Source organism: Pseudopipra pipra, chromosome 1 (genome assembly GCF_036250125.1).
Source record: "Pseudopipra pipra isolate bDixPip1 chromosome 1, bDixPip1.hap1, whole genome shotgun sequence".
Lineage (NCBI taxonomy): Eukaryota > Metazoa > Chordata > Aves > Passeriformes > Pipridae > Pseudopipra > Pseudopipra pipra.
In genome coordinates this window covers 155,789,524-155,814,626 of record NC_087549.1, presented here as the reverse complement: position 1 = coordinate 155,814,626, position 25,103 = coordinate 155,789,524, and the positions used below count along the sequence as shown (strand labels likewise).

At 57.8% G+C, this 25,103-nt stretch overlaps 1 protein-coding gene across 3 annotated transcripts in view; it reads right to left on the bottom strand.

The window, feature by feature from the left end:
* Positions 1–25,103, bottom strand: part of AGAP3 (ArfGAP with GTPase domain, ankyrin repeat and PH domain 3) — a 108,935-nt gene that overhangs the window by 36,460 nt on the left and 47,372 nt on the right. For 2 of the 3 annotated variants that reach the window (XM_064647729.1, XM_064647648.1), the window contains exons 6-10: positions 24,321–24,455; positions 19,287–19,414; positions 14,694–14,849; positions 10,864–10,956; positions 4,356–4,460 (exon numbers count right to left, since the gene is read on the bottom strand). In XM_064647729.1, the coding sequence (XP_064503799.1) occupies positions 4,356–4,460; positions 10,864–10,956; positions 14,694–14,849; positions 19,287–19,414; positions 24,321–24,455 (617 nt within the window). Of the gene's footprint in view, positions 1–4,355; positions 4,461–10,863; positions 10,957–11,312; positions 12,359–14,693; positions 14,850–19,286; positions 19,415–24,320; positions 24,456–25,103 lie in introns of those variants that run through there. The other variant, XM_064647816.1, reaches the window with a different exon arrangement.

Here is a 25,103-nt window from a genome sequence, read left to right as displayed (position 1 = left end):
GCTGGTGCTGTGGAGCTGGCTCTGGAGAAGAGCCAGGTCTCACAGTCAATGCCCAGGACAGCTCTGATGTGAGTAACACTGGGACACTGCCATGGGCAGTTGGATGCCAGGACAATCCCATTTGGGAGAGCCTGACTGGGGATCAGAGATCAGACTGAGTCAAAGGGCACACAGGCAGCTGGCATTTCCTCCTCCCTGTCATCCCTTGTTTGTTTAATTACAGCACTCAGCTGTGACAGCTAATAATAAAATATAATAAAATATAATATAATATAATATAAGTGCAGTGTAATCAAAGGGATACCTGGAAATTTCCTCTCAGGTCACAGTTGGGGTAAGTGAAGCCCAAACCAACACAGCTCAGGTAATTCCCTTGCACATTCACTTGCAGTGTTTCCTGTTATTCAAAGCTTGATGCCTCCACCATTTAATCTGGTGGACAACCTGTTACACAGCCAAAACCCCGTATGCAGACTGTAACCATCACTCTACCCTGTCTCCTCACAGCATCTCAGCTTTCAGTCAGAATGAGGGTGCAGACCTGCAGCTCCTCCTGAGTGCTGTGTCTCTTCCCGTGCCTCCCACCCCTCCCTGCCCCTCGGGGCACCACACTTCTCCCCCAGCTCTCTCTGATGGGCCCAGCTCCTCCTCAGCTCGTGACCTCAGAAGGGGAAGACCCAACCAACATAACAGAGGGGAACTGCTGTGCCCTGTTCCTGGGCAGACCCCGAGGGAGCATGGACCAACAGCGGAGCTCGAGGCTTCGGGAGGAGCAGGGTGGTGGGGACACCCTCCCCGGGCTCCTGCGCTGCCCTCGGGAGGATCCACAGCTGTCCAGGGCCGTGGCTGCTGCAGGAGCTCGGGCCTGCTCCAGTTCACAAGGAGGTCACCAAAAAGATTAACTCAGAGCTGGTCCCTCTCTGATTCCACATCCAGGTACATGAAGATATGAACAAGCTCAGGTTAAGAGCAACCATCCTCCCCATCCTGGCCCCAAGAGCAGGTGACAGGGGCTACGCAGGTCATGCTCTGTGCTCTCAGGTACTTGCAAGGGTCACAGCCTCCCAACAGCATCTCCACTCGGTGCTTTGAACTGTTCTCTTCCCCTCTGACCCCCTTGCAGGCATCCCTTCCTCACAGCACACCCCAGTCATGGGGCATGGGGTCAGCACATCCTCCCGTGCTCCCACCAGCCAAGCAGCCTGGCCTTAAACCTTGGCACTCACCCTCCAGTGCCTCAGGTGACTCTGAGACCACCAGCCCAAGCAAACACCGCAGCAGGCTGCTCCCAGCTGGGTGGGGACCTGGTGGCAGCCCTGGGCAGGGACCCTCGGAGGGGCTGGAGGATTTTCCCTCACTCAGCACAACTGTGGCGGTCGCCGGCTGCCTGCCAGAGCGAGCGGTCACCGGCGCTCGCCTTTTATTACCCGCCATAAAACAGCAATTTCTTCCCAAGCCTCCTCACTAATTACCCAGCCAGTTCTCTCATTTCATTTTATTACTGGAATTAACAACGAGTTCAAAGCGTGGAAAGCTATTAAGATGTGTGATTAAGCCACATTCAATTAGTTTCTACAAACAATTTAATTGATGTTGCAGATAGAATTAACAGAAGGTGATTGTGTGAATGGCTCCACTGGCTGCAAAATGGGAGCTGCTTCCCCGGCTCTGCGCAGCGCGGCCGGCGAGGCTGGGCTCAGCCACGCGCCTTCCCAGCAGCACACTTCTCTCCCAGGCTTTGGGAAGTGATGGGAAACTGCGCCGGGCTCTTCACACAACTTGTGCTTTTCCTGTCGCTGAACACACTCACAGAAAGGTAAAAACACAGATGCCACAAGGAAAGCCGTGCTGAATCCAGGGATCAGGCCCCCAGCACTCCTGCCTCCAGCTCCAGCATTCTGCTTGTCCCTGGAACCACCAATCGCTCCGGAGCAGAGGTGGAGGGGGCACCTCAGGGCAGGAACACATCGACTGCCCCACAGGACCCGAGCACAGGTCTGGGCTGGTGGTCAAGGCAGATTAACTTCCATCTGGGAGTCACAATCCCTGAGTCCAGAGCCCAGCCCAGCTCACCAGTGCAGGCTCCTCCAACCTCTGACTGCAAACCCGTGGTTTACACCACACTCCTGGTGAGGAAACTTCCAAGAGGGCCTGGAGCTGCCATGATCCAGACCCAGAAACAGGTTGAGTGCTGAACACCCAAAAGGGAGAATGTAACGGAGAGGGAAGAGAAGTCAAGGCAGGAACTGCCCTGACTCATACGAAGGAACAGCCACTGGGAGCACAGAAGCAGCACAAAAATGCTCTGGGACTTGAACATCCTGATGGACAGGGAAAGACTCTCTTCCTGCAGGGCTCAGCCTGCCCTCAGGGACCTCTCTGCTGCACCCAGAATTCTGCCATCCCTCAGACACGTGGCAGCACAGGCAGGAGCCCATTCCAAGGTAGGAATCTTCAGGATACCAGGTGTCCCCTTGGCTGAGGCTCTGTGGCTTGTTCTAGCCCACAGCTCCCCTCACCATGTACCCACCAGCTTGGGAGCTGCTGCCACAATGAAGTGACAGAATTGCAGGTTGTACACCAGGTACCACAGGAAAGGGGAGGCAGAGGGGCTCTGCTGACCCACACGGCATGCTCCCCCTTTCCTGCACACAAAGCCACAGGAAAGCACAGAACACAAGGGTGGGTGCCAGAGTCCTTCCCCAGCTCTCAGGGAGGCGATGCCATGGGGGAGCACACAGAACCCTTACCCTGCAGCAGCCAGGCTGGGCAGCCCATGCTCTGTGCCCACACGTAATCAGCCCTTGCTGTGGGTAAACACGGCGGGTGATACAACACCTATCTCAAGTGCAAGGTTCAGAGCTCCCCGTGGAAACTGGGGAGGAGAGGCCCAGCTCATACCGCCCTCAGCAATGGGCTGTGGATCACCAGTGGCACCAGGTGGAAGAGAACCAGATTTTTGCTCGGGGCAATGCAGTAATGAAATGAAACACTGAAGAAGTGCAGGAAGAAAAGCGACTGGCATCAATCTCGATCACCCCCTGAGGAAGGAGTGGTGTAAAAAGGAGAGAAACCTGGTGTGCAGCAACAGCATCCGAGAGTGGTTAAACAACAGCCCAGAAATTGCTCTGCCTCTACAGCTGATGGTAATAACAGCCCATGATGGAAATGTGATAAAGCCACACGCGCGTGAGCACACACACAGAGACAGCAGCAGCAGCCGTTCTCTCCCAGTCTGGGGCTCCAAAGCCAAAAAAACGGGGCTACAAAGTTAGGGAACTGCAGGCCACATCATGGTATGGGGATCAAGGTCTAACAGAAAAAGCTCCCACAAATTAGGGAGAGGGGATGCAATGGCTGGGTCTCCAGTGCAAGCACAGAAGGGTCCACGGATCATGGTCTCAGGAGCTGGACGAGTACAGCAAGCCCTGGGGCCAGGGATGCAGGGTTAGCAATGCAGAGAAGGGCTCTGAGGCTCAGGGCACTCCAGCATCACATGGTCAAGGATATCAGGGACAGACTGAGGGCCTTTGAGCATTCACAAGATCTGCAGCACCTTATCCTTCTCCCTGCAGCCCCAGAGAGTGCTCCAGCACCCCTAAACCGCCCTGAGCTCCCCAGCTGCTGCCCGTCTGTCTGTCCTGCAGCAGCACGTCCTCTCGGAGGTGCTGGGGCCTGTGTCACAGGTGTGTCTGTCCGTGGTTGCTGTCGCAGCAGCAAACTGTGCTCAAGAGGGAACGGGGAAGAAGCCATTAGCCCCACAGTGGGGAGGCGACAGAGATGGATGGGGCGGCAGCTGCGCCCGAGCCACGCGGGGAGGAGGATCAGCCCCGCGCCGACGGCAGCGCAGCTCGGCAGGCTCTGCACAGGCACCTCGTCTCCATTACCCAATACCTAGCAGCCAGGAAAATTATTCCACACCCAAACGGCACCATCAGCCGTGGCTGCACGGAGTTCTCTGCCTGCTCCTCACCCGGCTGTGGGGTGGCAGCAGCCCCTGCTTTAATGCACCGAGCAGGCAAAGAGGAGAGCTGCGGCTCCTGGGCACAGCCCTGCACAGAGCGTGTTCCCACCTGCTCTTCCCACCAGCCTGACACTGCACAAACAGCCTGCAGGAGAGGGAAGGGGTCTCCTTCAGACCCTGGTAAAAACCAGCTCTACTGAAAACTGGAGGGAGCCAGAGCTGAACTCCTGCGCAGTGGAGAGGGTAGAGCCCAGGGCTCCCACCCACTGCCAAACCCTTCCCCAGCCCCTCTCTGTCACCGTGCCTGCTGTGAGAGCATCTGCAGCAGCAGCCACAGCATGAAGGACACTGCTCTGTCCCACCCTGCTCCTCTACCCAGCCCAGTACTCACGTGCAGGCTGGGGTGGTAGGTGAGGACCCCGTTGTCACACAGTGTCACATACTTCTTCTTCCACTCCTTGTTGAGGGACTTGCCGCTGCGTTTGAGGAGAATGCCCTGAAAGAGAAGAGTCAACAGTCTCACACCACGTTTGGTCCAGGCACCTCCCGCTCCGCTCCAGCACTGCCCCTTGGAGACTGGTCTTGGAAAAGACACAAAGCAGACTTAAGAAAACATCTTCTAGGTTGGCTTTCCCACAGCATTTCCCTGGGCTGCACCCCTTTCCCCACCAACAACTCAGCCCCCACAGACAGCCCCCCTCCCTCTGAGACACGCCAGCACCAATGCCCAGGTCCTCTGAGGGACCCATCACATCCTCTGGTGTCCTGAATCACTCCCTGGGCAAATGTCCTGTGCCAAAGGGCAGTGCCCACACACAGCAGGAAGCAACCTCCCTACCACCAACAGAGCTGGCTCCCAGACCTTCTCCCACCACCCAAAGCGCAGAGGAATGGTCAAGGCAGGGACAACAAGGGGACAGGTGGGGGCTGACTGAGGGACAACACTCCAAATACAGGTCTCCCAAGGGATGCACATTCCCTCGTCTGCTTGCGATTCTTTCTGAGAGCTGCCAAACAGAGCTAGGGACACATTCCAGGAGAGAAAGCAAGTCCTGGGCAATTGAGGGGTTGGTTCACACCCTCTTCTCATCAGGATTTTACATGAGACCCATCCTGTGGTCTCTGGCACAGCACACTCTCAGGGCTGGGAAATGACTGCACTCACATACCCTGAACTCCCTCTTCCCACCAGGATAAACCGGAATCAATTCCACTGATCTGAACCAAAGCTCAGAACTTGGACCCTCCTCATCCTTTCCCCATCCACTTCTGCCTCCCCAGGAAATCTACCTCCAGCAGCAGTCCATCATGTACCAGGTAAGGGCAGAGGTGCAGAGGGAGAGGGAAGGTGGAGCAAGATGCCAGATGCAAGGACTCCGGAGCAGGGAGAAGACATCAAGCATTCTGCCAGCAGTGACGGAAGGACAGCATGGAGGGACAAAAGTAGGAATGAATAACGGAGTCTGGGAAAAAGGCTGGATCTATCAGATGTCAGGCCTGGGCCCTTGGAAATCACTGTCTGGACAGACACCCAGACTGGCTGTTCCTAACATGGCAAAAATCTGGGCCCCAGGCCAGCCCCTCCTCAAAAACCTGGGCAGAAAGTCTCAGCCCTGCCAGCCTCGGCATATTTGGGGGCCCTGTCCCAGTGCCTGGAGACTGGGCTGCTGCACCTACACGGTGGACTGGCCCAGCACAAAGTGGTGGGGTTTGGTGCACACGGGGGGACAACGCTGCCAGACGTGACCGTGAAATCGGAGATAAATGGGCCACGACAGGCAGAAGTACTCCATGATTGCTCCAGCCCAGGGCTCGGGAAGCAAACAGTGGGAAAAGGAAACACCTCCTGCTCGTGCAGGGATGAGACAGCGAAACAGAGCAGCGAGGGCGAAGCTGTGTGTGGGCAGGATCAGATCCCCTGCCAGGATCAGATCCCTCGCCCTCGAGAGCTCCGAGGGGATGGGATGAGGAGCTCAAGCAGTGGCAGTCAGAAGGTGCTGTGGAATTCCACGCTGTGGAATGTGGCAGCTGACCAGCAGCTCCTGCTCTGCTGACATCTGCCAGGGGACAAACAATGACCCTCGGAATCACGGCCAGACACTAACACCAGGCAAATGTGTGGAAAAGCCACAGCAAGGACTGATGGGAAAAAACCGAGAGGAGAGCAGAGCAGCCAATGCCAGCTGGTGCAGACGGGGCAGCAGAGGAGCCTGGTCCTACCCTGGTTAAGATGCAATATCTGATGGCTGTGCTGACACAGCGTTTTTAGCTTTCTGTCAGTACTTTAACTGAGCAGCAACACCCTTAAACACCAGCTGTACAAAATCCAGAGCCAGCAATGGATGGAGTGAAAACTGGTCAAGTGCAAGGTCTTAAAGCATATCCATGACTGAGAACAATGTGGTCATAAATGGTAAACCTGTGCCCAACATTTGTTCGGTATCTTTCAAACAAATCTGCTTCAGACCAGGGTGAAGTTACAGATCTGGCTCGAAGTCACTGGGTGAAATTCTATGGCTTCGAGGAATGACAATTCCTTTCTGACCATGAAGATCCCTTCTGGGTATGTAATAATCCCTTCTGAGCATAACCATCCCTTAAACCCAGCTTGGTTCCACAGCCTGACTTGCCCACACGTGCTGCATAACAGCTCCAGCTACCTCTCCTCAATGTGTCTTGTACCTGATGCACCTTGTTGTTACAAACTACCCAATTCAACACTTCCAGACTGCCCCAAAATCTCTGTCTGCAGAGAAGAGTTCGGCTGCAGTTAATTCAGCCTCAAACCTGGAACTTGGCAAACTAAGAAGCTCTAAGAAGCACAACCAGACTCAGAGCCAGAAAGGAAGATCCAGCACTGCAGCCCATTTTTGTGAGCCAGGAGGCACAAGAGTCCAAAACCAGGAGCAACTACAGGTGTAATTAAACACCTAAGGCAATACAATGGCTTTCTGCCCACGGTCCAGGCCGTCCCTCGTGCTCCCGGTCCTGGGAGGCTCCTCACGGCTCCAAGACCAGCCAGACCCCTGTGCTCCTCCATCTCCCTCTGCGCCTCCCGGGGAGACTTACAGCAAAGAACTCTTCTACGAGTTTCTCCTCACACGTGCAAAGGGAGGGAGCAGCCAGAGCCGAAAGGCAGGAGAGCCCGATCCTCTCCCTTTCCCCCTGTTCCCAGAGAGCCCGATCCTCTCCCTTTCCCCCTGTTCCCAGAGAGCCCGATCCTCTCCTTTCCCGGTTCCCCTCCCCCGGCATTCCGTGGCCGGCTCTGTGCGGGGCTGTGCTGCCGCACACTAAAAGCAGCAGCAGCAATATGCAGCGTAATGAAGCAGGGAGCGGCGATGGCCCCCAGAGGACTCGTTTACTCCACAAATCTCCCTTCCACTCACTTTTTGCTAAGAATTTTAACACCAAACTTAATTGTAAAGTCGCGTATTGATTGGAAAATGCAAATGGCAATTTAAATGTAATCTAAGCTCCCAGCATGATCCCAGCTCCCAAGGAGGAGGAGTCACCCGCCCTGGGCCCTGCTGGAGTGCACGGCCCGAGCCGAGCCAGGCCAGGGGCCAAGGGACCCCCGGGCCTCCGGCACGCTCCATGCAGCCTTCCCAGAAAGATCTGGTAGATGTGCAATTAGGAGTTCATTCCTGGCAACAAACAGCTGGGGAAGCTTCGTCTCCCAGCCCAATTAACCCACTTCTTGGAGACAAGCGTCCAGCTATGAGGGAGCTCTTCCAGCCTTGCAGGACCATCACTGAAAGGATGCTGTGGTACAGTGTCCCTGTGGCACAGGGATCCTGAGTCCCCGGCACAGAGCACCCCTGGCACAGGCACCAGTTGCCCCTGCAGCCCGGAGGGAGCAGAAGTCCTGTCCCAGGTGTTGAGGGGCCCCAACACTCTCTCTTCCAGATGTGTTTCCCCAACACATCTTTTCCAGATGTGCATCAAGGGAGACAGATCAGGTCACCCAGAGGCGCTGTGCTGGAGAAGGTGGTGACAAGTGAAAACTAGGCACCCTGTCATGGCAGCACATGTCCCTTCTCAGCCAAGTCTCCCCAGAGTTTCTCCTTTCTGCAGCACCCAGCCCAGCTTCCCACATCCTGGCTCCATGCAAACCCTGGGCCTGGTGCGCCAATGGGGCTGCCAGTGCTTCCCAGTGCTTGTTCTGTCCCCACAGAGCCCAGGAAGGGGTCGTGGGCCACAGGAGTCACAGGGGAGTCTGCCAGGCAGCCAGTCCACTGCCTTCAGCCACTGGCTGGTAACGTAACCACAGACTAGCCTCGTTCTTCCAAGCAGAAGGACTCAACTGCTCCCAAGGTGACATGCCAGTGGCCCCAGCACCAAACACAGCTGTGCTGCCACCAGCCCAGCAGTGCCCACACCAGGGGAACACTGGACACATATTCAGCCAGAAGGTCCTGCACATTTGCCACTCACAGCCCCAAACCCACTGGTTTCTCTGCTCTTACAGCTGGGCAGGACCACCAGGCTGTGTAAGAGGAAAACTAACTAAAGACCCTGCTCTCCTACTGTCCTGAAAAGAGACAGCAAGCAACTAGACCTTCGTGATCCACCAGAAGAGGAAGGTCCACACCAGGGAACAGAGCAACCATCCCCTGTCCTGAATCTTTGTGATGAAGAGCAACAGCTCCTTTGAGTCTTTGGTCCTCTTCCCATTGGTGGTACCAAGTCATCACTCCTCGTGGAGAAGGGCCACAGCAGGGACATCACTCTGGACTCTCCATGCTGCATGTTCCCACAGACCCCATCCCCACAGCCCAGCTGTGGATATCAGCCAGGTCCTCCTTGAAGAACACAACTCCATACCTGCCTAAGATGCTGCAGCACCACTGTTTAATTCCAGCAGCAGGAGGGCAGCGATTCAAGGAGCCACAGTGTCCCAGGAGACAGGTCACAGTGGTGCTCTGCAGCCTGAGCCCTGCCCAGGGCCAGCACCTCCAGCACAGTGTAACCCAGAGCCTGAGGAAGGAGAGCCACTGGCACAAGCTGGTATCCACCTGTTCAACACCACTTCCTCCCCTGCATGTTCCTGTATAAACACTGACAAGATCTCTGCAAAATCACCTCCTGAAGCTCTGGCTATGGGAGGTGCCAGGCAAGGACATGGATCTCCCCTGGGAACACTTTGCTCTGGGCTCTCCTGGGGAGCTGCTGCTGCATGAACTGGTCCCTCCACTTAGTCCTGAACCAGGCAGCAGTTTGGCACCTCCTCCTTGCAAAGCCCAGAAAGGATGTACAGGCTGTATTTGCAAACCTGGGCCTCTGTCGGTCCCAGTTCTCCCCCTGTTCCACACGGGAACAGCAGTGTCCTGCCTACAGCAATCCCACTACAGCACTGCATCCTCTGGCAGACCAGACAAGGCCAGGCCCTGTCAGCAGCACGGAGACACAGGAGCAGGCAAAGGACACATCCTGCCCTGCCAAGTGGAGGGAGATCCTCAAAAAAGAAACCCAAGACCACAGGAGGGCTCCCAGGACCAGCCCTCTGGCAGGCAGCAGTAAGTTCTGGGGAGTCACATCAGGTCCCACTGAGGGCTTCAGCTGCTCTGCTCTCAGCCTCCCCTTCCTCACCATGGAACAGCTGCACACACTTTCCCCGATGCCCAGGCTGGGCTGACCCAAAACCAGAGCACATGGGCACTGCCACTGCAAACCAACAACCCACTGCAAACCAACAACAACCCACCACACACCAGGACCCACTGCACACCAACAGCACCTGTGCCACAGAAAGCTGGCTGCCTCTTCCTGCTGGGCTGTACCAACTCCTGGCACCCTGGGAGCAGAGCCCCCATGTGTGAGACCACACAGCCCCCGCCCTGGCATTGCTTCCCCTGTCACTGCTCCCCAGACCCAACCCTCCCAACGCTGCCCTCCTGGTGTCACCCTCTTTCCAGCATGCTCCCTGCCAGGGGCACCATCTGCCCAGTGCTCCCACGATGCAGAGACACAACTGGCCCTGTGCAGCACAGCTCAGCCCTGGCAGCATGGGGGGCACGTGGGGCATGGAGAGGCTAGTGGGGGCCATGGCAGGGAAATGAATCCACAAGGGGGGCATGAGGTGCAAGGCAGGAGCACAGCCAGGCACTGCCAAGCAGTGCATGGATCCGTCTTGTCCATAGTGCAAGGAAATCCCAGTGGAAACTATCCAGACAATCCCATCGCTTGGCTAACTCGGGCATCACCCATCGCTGCTTGCCAGCGACGGACACGGGCAGGCAATGCTCCGGGTCAGCTCCAGGCAGCTTGAGCTTCCCTGGAAGCCAGAAGGCAGGATCCAAACACACTGCTGCCAGAGCAAGCGGGGCCTCCCCTGGATTCCCAACAGTTCACAGCGTGGGTACTGTGCTCGCAGCTTTGTGCAGTAGCCCATGAGAAGGGGAGGCCCTCTCCTGTCCTGCCGGAGGGCAGTGAGGCCAGAGCAGGAGCAGGAGTGGAGAGGACCAGGAGAGGAGCAGAGGAGGAGCAGTGAGGCTGCCCAGGGGCCGTGGCAGGCGCGGGGTGTGGATGCCATCTGCTGGAACCGCTCCGCAGCCGCAGCCACCCCGCAGCTCCCTCAGCAGCCCCCAGCAGTCCCCCACAGCCCCCCTACCAGCCCCCCGCCGAAGTTCCCTCAACAGCCCCTTCTGCAGCCCCCCCAGAGCCCCTGCCAGCCCCCCGATGCAGTTCCCCCAGCCCCCACACAGCCCCCACCCACATACGGCACAGGGCCCACACCAGCAGCCCCAGCACCCCCTTGCCACCGGGCCCGGCGGGTGTGCAGCCCCCCGGTGCTGAGGGGCACCGACCCCCAGCGCTCCCGTGCCTCGTGCCGAGAGAGGACACCCCAGACTGCACCCCCGGACTGCACCCCCGGCCCCTGCTCACGGGGAGCATCGAACCTGCTTCATGGGAATGGCCCTCCCGCTGCCAATACTGTCCGCTTTGCACTCCGGCACCTTCTTGTCCCGCTCCGGGTCCGCGCCCTTCCGAGACTGGAAGAGAAGAGACAGAGGTCTGTTAGAGACGGGCACAGGAGACCGAAGGCACGGCCTCCCCGTCCCCAGCGGGCTCCAGGTCAGACACTCCGCTCTCCCCAGACAGCTCTCCCAGTGCAGGGCGCAGCCGGCCCCTCTAGGGACACTCGGGACGCTCCAGCCCAGCCCCCCCGGCAAGCTCTCCTCTCCCCCCCCTGCAAGCAGAGCTGTCCTCCTCCTGGCAGAGCAGGGCTGCCTCGGCCCCCCCTCCCGCGGGGCACACAGGACATGGCGACAGACACAAATGGCATGGGATGCAGGTGGAGCATGGATGGAAGCAGGAGAGGCTCAGGCAGTGAAGGAACTCACACCTCTACTAATCCAACAGATTTATTCTGGTAACACACTTGCACCATACAAAGTAGCACAGGTCACCGGGCGGAGATACCAGCCCCTTACAAAAGAGCATGGACAATAAATATCTACCACACGTCTAGAGCGGCGAGAGTGGGACCCGCCGGCGCCCGAGGGCCGCGGGAGAGCAAACTCCGATAAATACAATATGAAATTTACAGTCTGTTGAGCAGAACTCATTCAAAGTGCTTAGGACAGAGGGAAATACCAAGTCATACACGGCATGGAGCACAACCAATACATTCAGAATCACAACAATGGCAGGAGGCAGCGGCAGCGTCTCTCTGGAGTGTCCTACACACCCCCTCAGTCCGGGAGCGCCCCATGTGCTTTGGATCAGAAAGGGACACAAGCCCCGCGCGCCTGGGACACTGATTCACCGGCTTTTGGGCCCAGAACCAAACAAAGAGATCGAAAGAGAAGAAAACTAAAGAGACACAGATGGCCGCTCGGCTGCGAGGAGGAAGAGGAGGAGGAGCAGGAGTCCATGCAGGCTGCAGAGGTGCAGGAGGGAGGAAGGAGCGGAGCGCTAGCGGCAGGTGCTGCAGCGGCTCCCGCAGGCAGCAGCAAAGCGTCTTTTGGCCCATCCAGCTCCACGCGCGGCTGTCGCCCGGTCCCAGAGGGTCTGCAGGTCTTCCCATCCCAGGAGGGTCGTCCGTCTGGCATCCCCGAGCACGGGCAGTGCCTAGACAGCATCCAGCAGGCCCAGAAATGTCCCAGCTTAAAGTGCAGGCGCAGGCCGTCTCAGCGCTTCCTAGACTTTACATTGGGGGGATTTAAAAGGCTCCTGCGTGTCTCCGAGGGGGGGACCCATGCTGGCTGGAGGGCGGGCGAGCCTCTAATCTTAGATCAATCCCAGTGCCCATCCCTTATCCGGCCCTGGAGAGGCAATGAAAAGTGAGAGAATTTGTACAGAGGTGCCGTGTGTAACCACCTGGATCTTCTAATTTGGAAGGAGTTGGAAAGGCCTTTTTGTTGATGAAAAGTTGGAAACAGTGGCACATATCTGCAAATATCGAAAGAATAAAGAGTTTGGCAAGTTATACTCAGAACACGGACACGAGTCTGTCAGCGATGGGCGCCAGCGGACAGCACGGACAGGCCACAGCGGCACCGGCGGCAGCAGCAGTCGGGGCGGGGGCCGGGCAGGGGCTGAGTGCAGGTGGGCGCCTCGGGGCACGGGTGGGCACAGCGTCTGTCTCCACCTGGAGCTCTGGGGCACGCAGACCCTGCTGCGGGGGCGTGATCCGGTGGGGAGTGGGAAGGGAGCGGGAGGGGAGCGAGAGCAGGAGAGAGGAGGAGGAGGAGAGGACAAGGAGGAGAGGAGAGGAGAAGTGAAGGAGCCAGGCACGGCTCGGGACTGGGGCTGCAGTGGCTCCTGGAGCTGAGCCAAGCACCACACCTCGGAGAGGCCTGTGCTCACCTGGGGACCCTGCGGGGACGGGGGCTGCTGGCTACACCTGAGCTGTCTGCCTGGGAAAAGGTAGCGGCAGAAAACAGCCTGCCCTTTCCTTTCCTTCCCTGCCCTCCCCGGCCCTGTCCCACTGCAGGAGGAGGTGTCGGGAGCTGCTGCTGCTGCCACGACCAGATGGGTGAAGACGTCAACGTGAGCCATGGATGTGCACCAGCACACGAGCAAGCAGGTGAGGTGAGCCCCAGCCCCACGGCGAGTGAGCGCGCCAGCCGAGCCCGGTGAGCAAGCGTGAGCCCGGGATGGGAGAGCAGTGAGAGCCTGCACGGATGATGGCGTCCACAGCGAACAAGCGCAAGCCCCACAGCAAGCCGCCCTCCTCCTCCCCCCCAGCGTGTGCCCACCCCACAGGAGCGAGCAGGGGGTTCCAGAGAGCGTGAGCACGAGCCGACGGCGAGTCTGGCCCGTGGGCGCGCAGCCAGCGGGACGGGTGGCACAGCACGAGCACCCGAGCACGGGGTACAGCAGCAAGCACGAGAGAACGGCGGGGAGGGGGAGCATCCCTCAGCACCGGGGACGGCGGGAGGCACGGCCATGGCCATGGATCCACGGCAGGGCTGAGCGCAGACGGGAGGGCAGTGAGGGAACAACCATGCGCTGGGAGCGGGACCCGCTGCGAGGGACAGCGTGTGCTATCAGGAGGGGTGGGGGCACAGCCCACCCGTCCACAGCACAGGGACAGGGTGAGCGTGGGGCAGGGGCGTGCACAGAGAGCTGGGGGTGCATGGGGTGCAATCGGGGGAGTGCACAGAGCATTCAGGACATCAGCGCAGAAGCTTCCAGGATGTCAGAAGCCAAGGGAGATGGGCACACTCCCAGCACAAAGAGTGGGGGAATCTGGGATGCCAATGGTGCAGTGAGAGGATGGGGCGTGGGACACTGCATTTGTGTGGTCTGGTCACAAGGGTGACACGGTGCAACAGGTACAAGGACTTTGTGGTGGCCGGTGCCACAGACAGCAGATACAGTGTGCTGAGGAATGGTGGCTGGAAAGCACATTGAGATGGGGAGAGGAGCGAGGCCGGAGCCCGCACACATACATGGGGAACAGAGGCTACACCTACACTAGACACAGGACTGGGACACGTGTGTGCTCACAGCGAGGGGACACTCATGGCTGCACTAACAGCGAGGGTGAGTGTGAGGGCAGGACTGTGCACGCTGCATGGACGGTGTGTGCATGGTGTGAGAGCGTGTGGAGAGGCAGGCTGCAAGGCAACCAGCACAGGGAAGAGCTGCAAACGTACCCTGCTCCACCTGGGGCTTCGCTGCCTCCCCTCTGCCTCCCCTCCCTCCATGCCCATGGCAGCTCCCAGTGTGCTGCTCAAGTCACGCAGACGCAGGGCTCGGGAACTGGAGCGAGTGGGGCCCCGTGCCAGGTGCTGGGCTCTGCATAGCACCACTGGACACAGCACCACTGGCACCAAACAGGGCTCCCAGTAGCAAAGGGCTCCGTGCCACGCCCGGGGGACACAGCCCCATGGAGAGGAAGAGCAGAGTCACCGGTGCTGTGCACGCACAGGTGCACTCCCCCGTAAACAAGCAGGACTCTGCTCACACACACACTGCACACACACACACGAGTGCACGGATGCACACTCCTACATGTGCAAGGAATGTCCTGCTCCCAGGTGCTCCCCATGCATGCACACCCTGACAGAAGCAGCTCTCAGCACCGCGGTCCCTGCACACGCAGAAGGTCCCTCCCACACACACGCACGTTCCTGCGTCCCGCCATCCAGCCCTCCTGCCAGCACTGCACGGGTCATGGGCAGGACAGCCCAGAGGGTCAGGCTGCCGGGACTCGCTCCCTTCCCCTCTCCTGCCCTGAAAACCCACCCCGGAGGTCCCGGGCCCCCGTGCTGCTTACCGTGAAGATGTTGGAGCGCCGCTTGGACTGCTTGCGGATGGGGGTGGGGGTGTTGGAGGCAGCAATGGTCTCGATCCGCAGCTCCCGCTGGCTGATGCTTGGGGTGGAGGGCACAGAGGAGGAGTAGTCGCTGAAGGCTCCTCCCCCGTTGGTGGCCTGGGGCAGAAGGAGAGGGGATGGTCAGACAGAGACAGGCTGCCTGGGCACGACCGCGGGAACACCACCCACCTGCAGCGGGGCAGGGAGTGCAGCATAGGACTGGGACGGGGTGACATCCACAGAATCACAACATCCAGAACAGACTGGGCTGGAAGGGGCCTTAAAGACCATTTAGTTCCAACCTCCTGTCATGGGCACGGACATCTTCCACTAGACCAGACTGCTCCAAGTCCCATCCTATCTGGCCTTGAACGCTTCCAGGGATGGGGAGTCCACAACACTCACAGGAGTTCTGCAGGTGCTGCGATGAAGGAAGAGTTGCAGAGACCCAGGACCAATGAGAGGGAGAGGATTTACTGAGATAGCTCAAGTTTTGGATCAGGCATAACAACATGTGTGCAGCCAGTGTTTGACCTGTGTGAACCAGGTCAAAGAAAGAGAAATACTCCAAGTGTGAGGGAAGAGAAGGCAGATGCTGCAGCACAGAGAACATGCCATGTGGACCAGTTAGCCAGGCACAGCTGCCCAGAGCCCTGGACCCCTCCAAGGCTGGCTCCTGGCTATGCTTGGTGCCTCTCAGGGACCTTGGCAGCACATTCATGATGCTGTCACTGTGGGGAGGACCCGGTTCAGCAGAGGATGCAGTGTCTGAGCTCCTGCCAGAGCAGCTGGGACAAACCCTGTGGATGTAAGTGATGGACACTAAAGCTCCAAGGAACAAATCTTGCTAAATCCTGGTTTATATTATACATAGTCCCTGTAACCTTGTGTGTAATTTCTGCCTGGCTGGAATAACTTTCCTTAGCCCCAGTCTGCCTGGTGCTGGAGCCAAGGTTACTGTCCCTGGGCAATAAAGGGCATTGGCCTTTGAGCCTCCAGTGTACCACAGCCAGTCAAACCTCAGGAAGGGCTTTGGGGCTGGAGGATGGCTTGCACCACAGTGAAGGCAAGCGGGAGAGCTGATCCCGTGAGTTTGGGGGCAGAGGAGAAATTTCCCCAAACACAGAGAGCAGCTCAGACAGGCAATCCTGAGCCACCACACTGCTCCGCTGGAGCAGGGAACTCCAGAACTTCAGTGGGATCCAGGGATCCAGGACAAATTGCAGGGATGTGGGAGAACCCTGACAAGACGACAGGTCTGGGCACGTACCCAGTGTCTGCTCCTGGCAGTTACTTTGCTGACGGACCTGAACAACTACCTGTGGTCACCATCAGAATCTGAGAACACAGTGGGAGCTGGAAATCTGGTAAAACACGTCTGGGACAGATCCTTCCCGTTAATGCATAACGGGTGGAAGAGCATCAACATTGCCACGGGGTGCCTGGGCAGGGCAGAACACAGCTGGAGTCAAGGGGCTGTAATTCCTGGCGTAACAAGGCCTGAGGCAGAACACAGAGATTTGGGGAGGGCTCTGAGTAGAAGAGTGCAAACAAACAGCAAACACTGACTTGGCATCTGCAGGAAGAGGGAAGGCAGAGTGTACAAACCCTGAATGGGGCACCATGAGCCAAGCACACAGTGGGATACGGGTTTCCCTGAGGAAATGCCAACACCCTCTGCTGCAGCTCCCGAGCTCTGCCGGAATGTGCCATGGCAGGCCGGGGAGCGCTGTTAACAGCTCAGGTCAGCTGTCCCCGGGGCTTCATTTCACTTGCAAACTTTAATTTTCCTCCTCTTTCATGTGCTCTCTCCCTGAAGTCTGGGTGAAGGCCTTCCCAGTGCCCCCAAAGAGCCCGTGCAGGGAGGCAGAGCGAGGCCATGGGAGCGAAGCCGTGAACCGGGCAGCCAGAGCGCAGTGGGCACGGCAGCAGCTCCTGAGGCCCAGGGGAGCACCCACTGCCCTGCCAGGTGCCCACGTGAGGTACCTGCCTTACCTCCTGCCAGCTGCTGGGAACCAGTTCCCTGGCAGAAAGACAAACTCCCATCCCACAGTGAACGCAACGGTGACTCACCCACAGCCTGGGGAACTCCCAAAGGCATCCCAAGGGGCCCTGAAGAAGGACCGAGAACAGGGCAGCAACAGTGAGGAAATCAGGTGGAACAACTCAGCAGGTGCTGCAAGCAGCTACTGGTCCGAGAAACTCCCACCCCCTCCCTGCAGGCGAGGGCCAGGAGCTGCCAGGAAGGAGCAGGGTGGGAGTCAGGGCCAAGTGAGGAATGGGACTCCCAAACCCATCCAACCTGCTCGCCCAGTGACAGGTGTGGGCAGGACAGGGAGAGAAGAGCCCAAGGCAGCAGCAAGAGCTTTCCCTGGGGCTGCAGGGCTCCAGGGGATCCAAGGAGCCTGCTCCAACGGGTGCAGGCCCACACCCCACAAGCTGCTAGGAAGGCCTGAGGGACAGACCTGTGTCCCTGAGGGAGCACAGGACTCCAGGGCCGGCCCTGGCTCCTGCCACACCGGAGGACCAGGGAGATGCTGAACACGGAACTCGGGATCAGGACCCACCATGCACTTCTGGTGACTCGTGAGAGCTGCTGGTAAACACTGACCAGGGCTGACCTGCTCTTGCAGCTCCCCTCCCCATGGATGGAGCAGTGTCCCCCAGGCACTGGGCACTGCTGCAGAATAAAAGCAAAAAATCCCAGACTCCCAAAGGCAGAAATGAAACCAGGGCCTTTGGCTGGTTCCGAAGAGGATCATCCACTGTGCAAGGACACCTCCCCAGCACTGCTGTCCCAGGAGAAAGAAGCCCTTTGGACAGACAGGTGACAAAATCACCAGGGTCCTCTGGGGTCCCTCCTCTCCCAGTAGTGGTGCTGGACTGGCCCGACTGACAGAGCAGACAAGCAGTGGCCATTTCCAAAAACGCCAGTTCAGCTCAGCCAGTAGCACAAAGCTACTTCCAGAAGAGACATGCCCAGGACAAGCGGAGGAGCAAGGCTGGCTCACAGCTCCTGCCTGCCATAAGCAGCCCTTTGTGGTGACACCTTGCTCTCATTCCCAGAGAAGTACCTTCTCCACCAGCAGCTCCAGAGGATAGAGCTGTGCCTGCAGCCTGGGCCAGGAGACCAGGCCCAGAGCAGAACATCCTTCCCACCTCCAATGGCACCCTCATCTCTCTGGGCACAAAGCTATGCAGGGAAGCAGACCCCATGGGCAGCTCCTGGTGGAAGGAAAAAGGACAATCTGGGGGAAGGGAACGCTCTCAGGCCCCAGGGAAGCAGCCTACTCAGGGAAAAACGCACTCCTAAGGAGGGAAAGAGTGGCTCTGGTATCAGACAGGGAAGACAACACTAAGCAAGTGTCCACCTCCCCCCAAAGAAGGGGGCCCCCTGCTCCCCTTCCAGCACAGGTGGCCTCTCCTTCCCAACTGGGCTCTGACTGCCCACAACTTGTGTGCTAAGAAAACCCTCAGATTACCAGATACACTTAAATCTGTGTTTTCCTTTGTTCTCCACCCTGAATGTCTCCCCTTAAATTTGTCTCCAGTTCCCTGGACATGAGCAAGTTCTGACAGAATCTGGCTTTGCAACCTCTCCCAGCAGCCCATTCAACTGCCCACAGGCTTCACCTGAACTTGCTGGCATCCAGGTGACCCAGAGCACCTGGAAGCTGGCACAGGTCTCTGCAAAAACCTGCATCTGCCTACTTGCAGTCCAGCTTTAGAAGCCTCTACAGCCAGGTATAAACTTCATGGGGGTATTTGAAAATTCCTCATGTAAGGGTCCAGGCAGTGGCTGCAGACACGTCTCAGGTCTGTGCAGGGACAGGGTCCCACATTGGAGGACCAGGAGTCCTCCAAGGGCTGGAAGTTTCCAATACACCTGGAGCTTCAAAGCCAATCCCCTTGTGAAAAACTCACCAGCTACACGTGCTGTCCCTTGACAGCCTCTCCACAGGTACATCCCCTCACAAGCCACCTGCATCTGCATCGAGACCATCTGCTTCCTGAGTCTGGGGGCAACAGGACCATGGGCAGCTGTGCCTGCCTGGCTGGGGCAGCCAGAGCAAGACCCTCTCACAGATCCCTTTTGCTGTCCAGGAAGCTCCCTGAAGACTCCTCACAGCTTTGCTGTGTGCCTGTAGAAGCACAACAGTCTGGGGACCATGAGCCAGACCCAAAGATATAGACACGAAACCTGACCTCAGGGCAAGTGTCAAACCATCCCAGGATCACAGAATCATGGAATAGTTTGAATTGGAAGGGACCTTAAAGCCCATGCAGTTCCATCCCTGTGATGGGCAGGGTCACCTACACTAGACCAGGTTGCTCCAAGCCCTGTCCAACCTGATCTCCAACACTTCCAGGGATGGGGCAGCCACAATCTCTCAAGGCTATGAACAGAAAGACCAGGGTGACACCACTTTGCTCTTCCCAAGAGCCATCCCAGGGCAGCAGCATGAGCCTAAGGCTGAACTGTGGGGTACTGAGTGAGCTGAGGGGTGTGCAGAGCACGAGGGGGCCCTGGCTGTCCCTGTCCCTGTTCCCCACCTGGTTGATGTGGACAGAAGGAATGGAGGCTGCGGAGACAGACGAATGGCTGGGTGAGTTGGGCAGGGACTTGCAGGGGCCGATGGACAGCTGATGCTTCTTCCGGAGAGCCACCACCTTCTGAGCCACTGGAAAAGGGAGAAAAGGACAGGGTCAGAGTCCAGAAAGCAGCTTTCTCCACCCACGTATTTCTGGAGGGCTTCAGGGAGACCCAGGCCCTTCCCCTGACTGAGGCCAACACCTGTGGTCAGACTGTGCCCCCTGTACTCACAGGGAGGATTCTGTAGAACATCCAACCTGCAATCCTGCTGCCACACAGGATCCCTGCCACCCACAGGGACAGGTGCATGGAAGGCTGCCTGTGCTGCCCAGGCCGAGTCCCCAGAGGCCACTTGCCCTCTTGGGTGTCATGCAGAGCAGTGACTTCACATGGACACTGCAGAGACCCACCAAGCCCTGGGCTGCTGCAGGAGAATCCCTGGGCAGCCAGAGTCACCTCTCAGTCACCCCTCATGGCAGCTCCAGGAGCCAGGAACTGAACTGAACAGCCCAGGCAATACCACCTCCATCAGTCTGGGCCCTTGGCACCCTCCTGGGCTCCAGGTGTTCAGAAAATTAACAGGAGGCTGAGGTGAACATGGACAAAGAGCTCTCTGCTCCCTGACCTTTGCTTGGTACAGAAACATCCTTAAAATAAATCCTAAGAGCTGAGGCTCCCCCACACCAATGGCTTCTGGCAACTGTCCTGGCATCTGCTGAACCCCAGGAGATTTCTGCACTCGAACTGCGAAGGCAGTCCTGAGAAGTAAGCTTTTTAACTGGACCTCTCCAGACCTAAGAGGTCAGAAGGCACATTCTGTGCCAGCCTCCACCTCGGCGAGGGCTCTGCCATGAGGGGACCACACTGACCACCTCTCAGAGCAGGCTCACCCTCAGGGAGTCCTGAAGTGGCACCGGACACTGCAGGACACAGCCTGGCCTGGGGCACTGTCCCTGCTCGTGCCAAGGCCATCTCTTGGTGATACTGAAGTCACCAGCACTGTCCCATCCTCTCACCACGACAGTCACTGTGACATCTGGGGACTTGGGAAGGATGGAGGAGTGCAGTTCCCACACAGTGAGCAGCGGCTCCAGGGGGAATTCTGCCAGGACACATGAGAAACCAGCAAAGAGGAAGTGACTCTTGTCCTCCTGACACATGTCCTTCTCATGGTGACCTTTGGCAGCCTGACTGCCTGGACACAGCCTCTGTCACACCAACAGCCTCACCACCACCAGGTACACACTGGAATGTGCTCAGTCCAGACCCGGCACAGCACAACCACACACAGCTCCAGGCTCCAGACTGGATAACTGGGACCTGTTCTGAGGAAGAGGGTCTCTGCTGCTTCTGCTTGATCTGTGGTGGCACCACAACAGCCAGGGACACCCAGTTCTTGGAGAACCTCTGAGCAGTTGGTGAAGGTGGAGACTCCAGTGTCTCCATCTCAGGGCGTCCCTGACACTCAGTACCAGGGGCACGTGTGGAAAGGACCATCCACAAACACTGAGGGACAGGGTGGTCACTCCCTCAAGCTGTTGTGCCAGACCTGCACATTGACCTGCTCCTCAAAAAGGTCTGTGGCTGCTTCTTGTGAGCCAGGACAGTGGCAGGAAGGGCTGTCTGGGAGCAGAGGTGCAGCACGCGCTCCACACAGCATGAGCGAGGGAGGGACCTCGGCACTGGATGCAAAGACCAGCGCTCAGGGAACTCTTCCTGCTCCGCCGTGGGAAGTGGACATCCTCCCAAGCCTGCCCAGGACAGGTCTGCCAGGATCTGGGATGAACAACTGGTGTGGGAGAAGACATATAAAGACATGGTCTGATGGAAACTGGATCACCACCTGAGGCAAAGTCCTCACACCGTCTGTGACTGCCAGCATTCCACTAGACCCAAACCAGCTGTACCAGGATCCACCAGATCCTGAAACAGTGCTCACTAGGAAGAGCTGCCTACCCACTCCAGAAACATTTCTTCCCATCAGTCAGCTTCATCTGGACCCTGGAAATCCTTGAACAGCCAGTGATGGCTGCAGCCGACCTGCCAAGCTCCGCTGCCCTCACCTCCTGCTCCATTCCCTCCATCACACAGCCGTGCCCAGGAGCAGCTCTCTGGTCCTGCAGCACAGCAGGAAGGTGAGAGTACCGAGCACCTGGGCTTTGCCCAAATCTCCTACAAGACAGTGGGTCCCTCTGCTCCCCTCCCAGCTCCCAGAGCTCTCTCCAGAGCTCCGAAAGCGCTCGGCAGGGGCACGGACACCACGGCACCAGCCATGGAGCAAACGGCAAGACTCCTCCCGTGAGGGACTCGGGCTGCTTTGGAGAAAGCACAAGAGATGCAGGATATGGTACCTCCTTTTTCCCAAAAGCTAATGAATAAAATTATTAATAAAGTCAGTAAGAACTCTTTGAAATTTGAATTCATCTGGCTGGGGTTTCTAGCACAAGCTCTGTCCCAGCCTGCAGTCTCCCAGCTGGGATCTCTTCCCATGTAGATGGGTACATAGTTACTCCTATAATCAAGTCTCCTCTCGAGCTTCTTGATTTTCTGAATGGATGACTCTTGTAGTAACTCATATCAGGTATTTTTTCCAGCTTTTGATTAATTTTTGTAGCTTTTCCTTTTTTAACTTTCTCAGTCTCTCTGCATCCTTTTGAAGTGCTGACATCCAGTGCCTCCTCCTGCTGACCTGTGTGGAAGCACAAATCTGTCCAGATTTCCACTTGGTGCTCCCGCTTCCTCTGCCAGGGACAGCCTCACCTTCCCATCACAGCTGCCCACACTCCTTTTCACCCAGCACCAGCCTCTGCCCAGACCAACACTAGGTTTGTGTGAGCAGGCAGCCACACTCCTGGGTCTCCTCAGCCTCACGGCTCCTCACAGGGACAATCCTACTCCCTTGCCACCTCCCTGACCCCATGTATGGCCCATGGCTGGGTCCAGACAGGGATGGAGCCCAGCACCTTGCAGGTGGTCACTCCTGAGCCCTCAGCCAGCAACTCCAGGTCTCCCACCATGCCTGGGACACAACGCTGGCACTGAGAGCCCAGTCCACCTCCCACATCGTGCTGTTGAAGTTGTGTTGTCTGGGCTACAGGGTCAAGAGAGGGAGAAATAACCCCAGAGCACAATTCATTCCATCTTGAGATTGAAAAGGATGAGCAGCTCCTAACAAACAGCCGCTCCTACCCTGCAGCACCTTCCCAGCCCTTCCCAGCCCTTCCAGCTGCAGCTCCTTGCTACGCTGCCCTCCAGAGAGTGGGCACAACAGAACCAGATGGAACGAACGAGCTGAGCAGATCTGGTGACACCCAGTACCAAATGCTCTCCAGAGCCAGGATCAGCCGTGCTCACAGCCCTGATGCTGCTGCTCTCCCCAGGTTTGCTCTGCAAATATCCCAACTGGTTTGGCAGATCCTCCCCTCCAGCTCACTGCCCTCAGCTCTTCACACTGCTCCTTCCCCCGTTCCTCCATTACTCAGGAGGAAGAAGGCAGGATCACAACAAATCTGCCCAACAGACACCCCAGTTTCCCCAGGAATATCAAACTGGTGCAAAGGCTGCTGGATGTTGAGGGGTCCCTGCCAGGTGGGACAGCTCGGAAGGGGGGTCTCTGGGCTGACCACTCAGATGGTCCCAGAGCAGCAGCAGGAGCATCTCCACATGTTTCTGTGTAAGAAATCACCACTGTGACTGTGACCCTCAGCCACAGCTTGAGATACTCCAGGGCACAGGCTCAGGTAGGGGAAGGAAGGTCACCAGCTCCAGCTTGGAGCCACCTGAGGCCAGTGACAGGATCAGTCCCGTGTCTGTCCTCAGTCTGTCTTGCTGTGCTGCAACGACCCCAGTTGGATTCCTGCCTTCAGGCATCAGAATTTCAAAATTCATGTGCCTGTTCCCCCTTCAAACACCACCAGCACAGCTCTCCTGTCCAAAAGCAGCTCTGTCCTGCCCAGCTTTTAGCTCCAACAGACCCTTCCATGAACACAGCCCCTGCCCAGCCTTCAGGTCTGCACAGCCCCTTCCTCATGTGCTGAACACAGATACCCAGCAGCACTACCAGAAGACAAGAAGAAGAAGGGGGCAACAAGGGAACCACAGAATCACAGACTGCTTTGGGTTGGAAAGGATCTTAAAGCTCATCTTGTTCCACCCCCTGCCATGGGCAGGGATGTGTCTCACTAGACCAGGTTGCTCCAAGCCCCATCCAACCTGGCCTTGCACACTTCCAGGGATGGGGCATCCACAGCTTCTCTGGGCAACCTGTGCCAGGGCCTCCCCACCCTCACAGAGAAGATATCTCCTGATAGCTCATCTAAACCTACTTGCTCAGTTTAAGGCCATTCCCCCTTCTCCTGACACAGAGTCCCATTTAGGGCAGGGCCCTGGTTTTTTTAAGCATTCTGCAAACTCACAAGAGATGGTGCAGGTTCCCTGTCCCCCCTCAGCATCGCTCTTGTAGACCACCCTCCAAGCCTGAGCAGGAATGCTTTCCCACACTGTTCCCATGAGGAACAGCTGCCCCATCCCACTGTTCAGGTGCTGCTCCCCTACTCCAACACCTCCAGGTCCTGCTGTGACTCCTCCAGTCCTCCATGCAAGGCCACCAAACCCCTCTCTGCAGCCCCCCAAGTCCTCACAGGCTCAGGAAGTGCAGTACTGCCCTGTGGGGATCCAACTGTCCCTGCGGCCTCTCTGCTCTCTGGAACGAGCATCCCCCCACGAGGAGCCCCTGCGAGAGGGGCAGAAGGTCCTGCCCAGCCCCGCTCTGTGTCCCCTCAAGCACACCCACATGCCACACACAGGGGTCCTTGCACAGCCTGTACACAGAGCACATCCTGCCCCTGCACCGGGGCTGTGTGTGCAAAGCAGCGGCACCGCACACCAGCGGGTGCCCGACGGAGCTCGGCCCCTCGGTGGGACTGCACTGCTGCCCTGCCCTGCCCTGCCTGGACACCCTGCCCTGCCTGGACACCCTGCCCCGCTGCAGTTACCGTCCTGGAAGACCCTCTCCACGTTCAGGCCGTAGGTAGCACAGGTCTCGTAGTACGTGCAGCGCTTCAGATCATTGGAGAGCTTCCGTGCCCGGGAGTCATCGATGACCCGGGGGTTGGTGGCACTGATGGCATCTGCAAACCAGAGGGACAGGGGGTTACAGAGCAGGGACCTGTGTCCCACTGATCCCTCTTATCCACAGGTTCCCAGCTCCCAGGTCTCCTGGCCTCCCTCCCTCTCTTCACACAGAAGAACCACCTCCATAGGAACCCCCCATAAATGCCTGAGAGTCCCACATTTGTAGAAAAATGGGTGAATCTCTGTAAATGAACCTGATTCAACTCCCTGAACCACCCAGCCACTGAGGTTTCAGCAGACAGAGGCAGAACCCCATGGGAGGTGTGGGGAGCAAGGCCAGGCAGTCCTAGCCCTTGAGTAAAATGGATTTGTCAGTCTCCATTATTTTAGGGCTCGTGGCCAAGCCCCACACGTTAAAGAATCCAAGGGAGAAATCCTCCTGGGTTAATGGGGAAGTTGGCTCTGGGGGACGTCCCCACAGCTGAGGCCTTGGTGGACAGCTCTAAAATACAGGCTTAGTTTGTATCCCAGATGGCTGCCAAGTGCTTGCCTGTTTAGGAAAAACTTCCTTCCCAAAAGGAATCCAACTCCTTGAAGATAAGCCAAGGACAAGCGGGGGCTGCAAACAAACCCTCTCAGGAGGGGCTGAAGCAGCACTGGGACCACGCTGTGAGGAGCCTCTCCTCAGACTCTCCAGAGGGTCG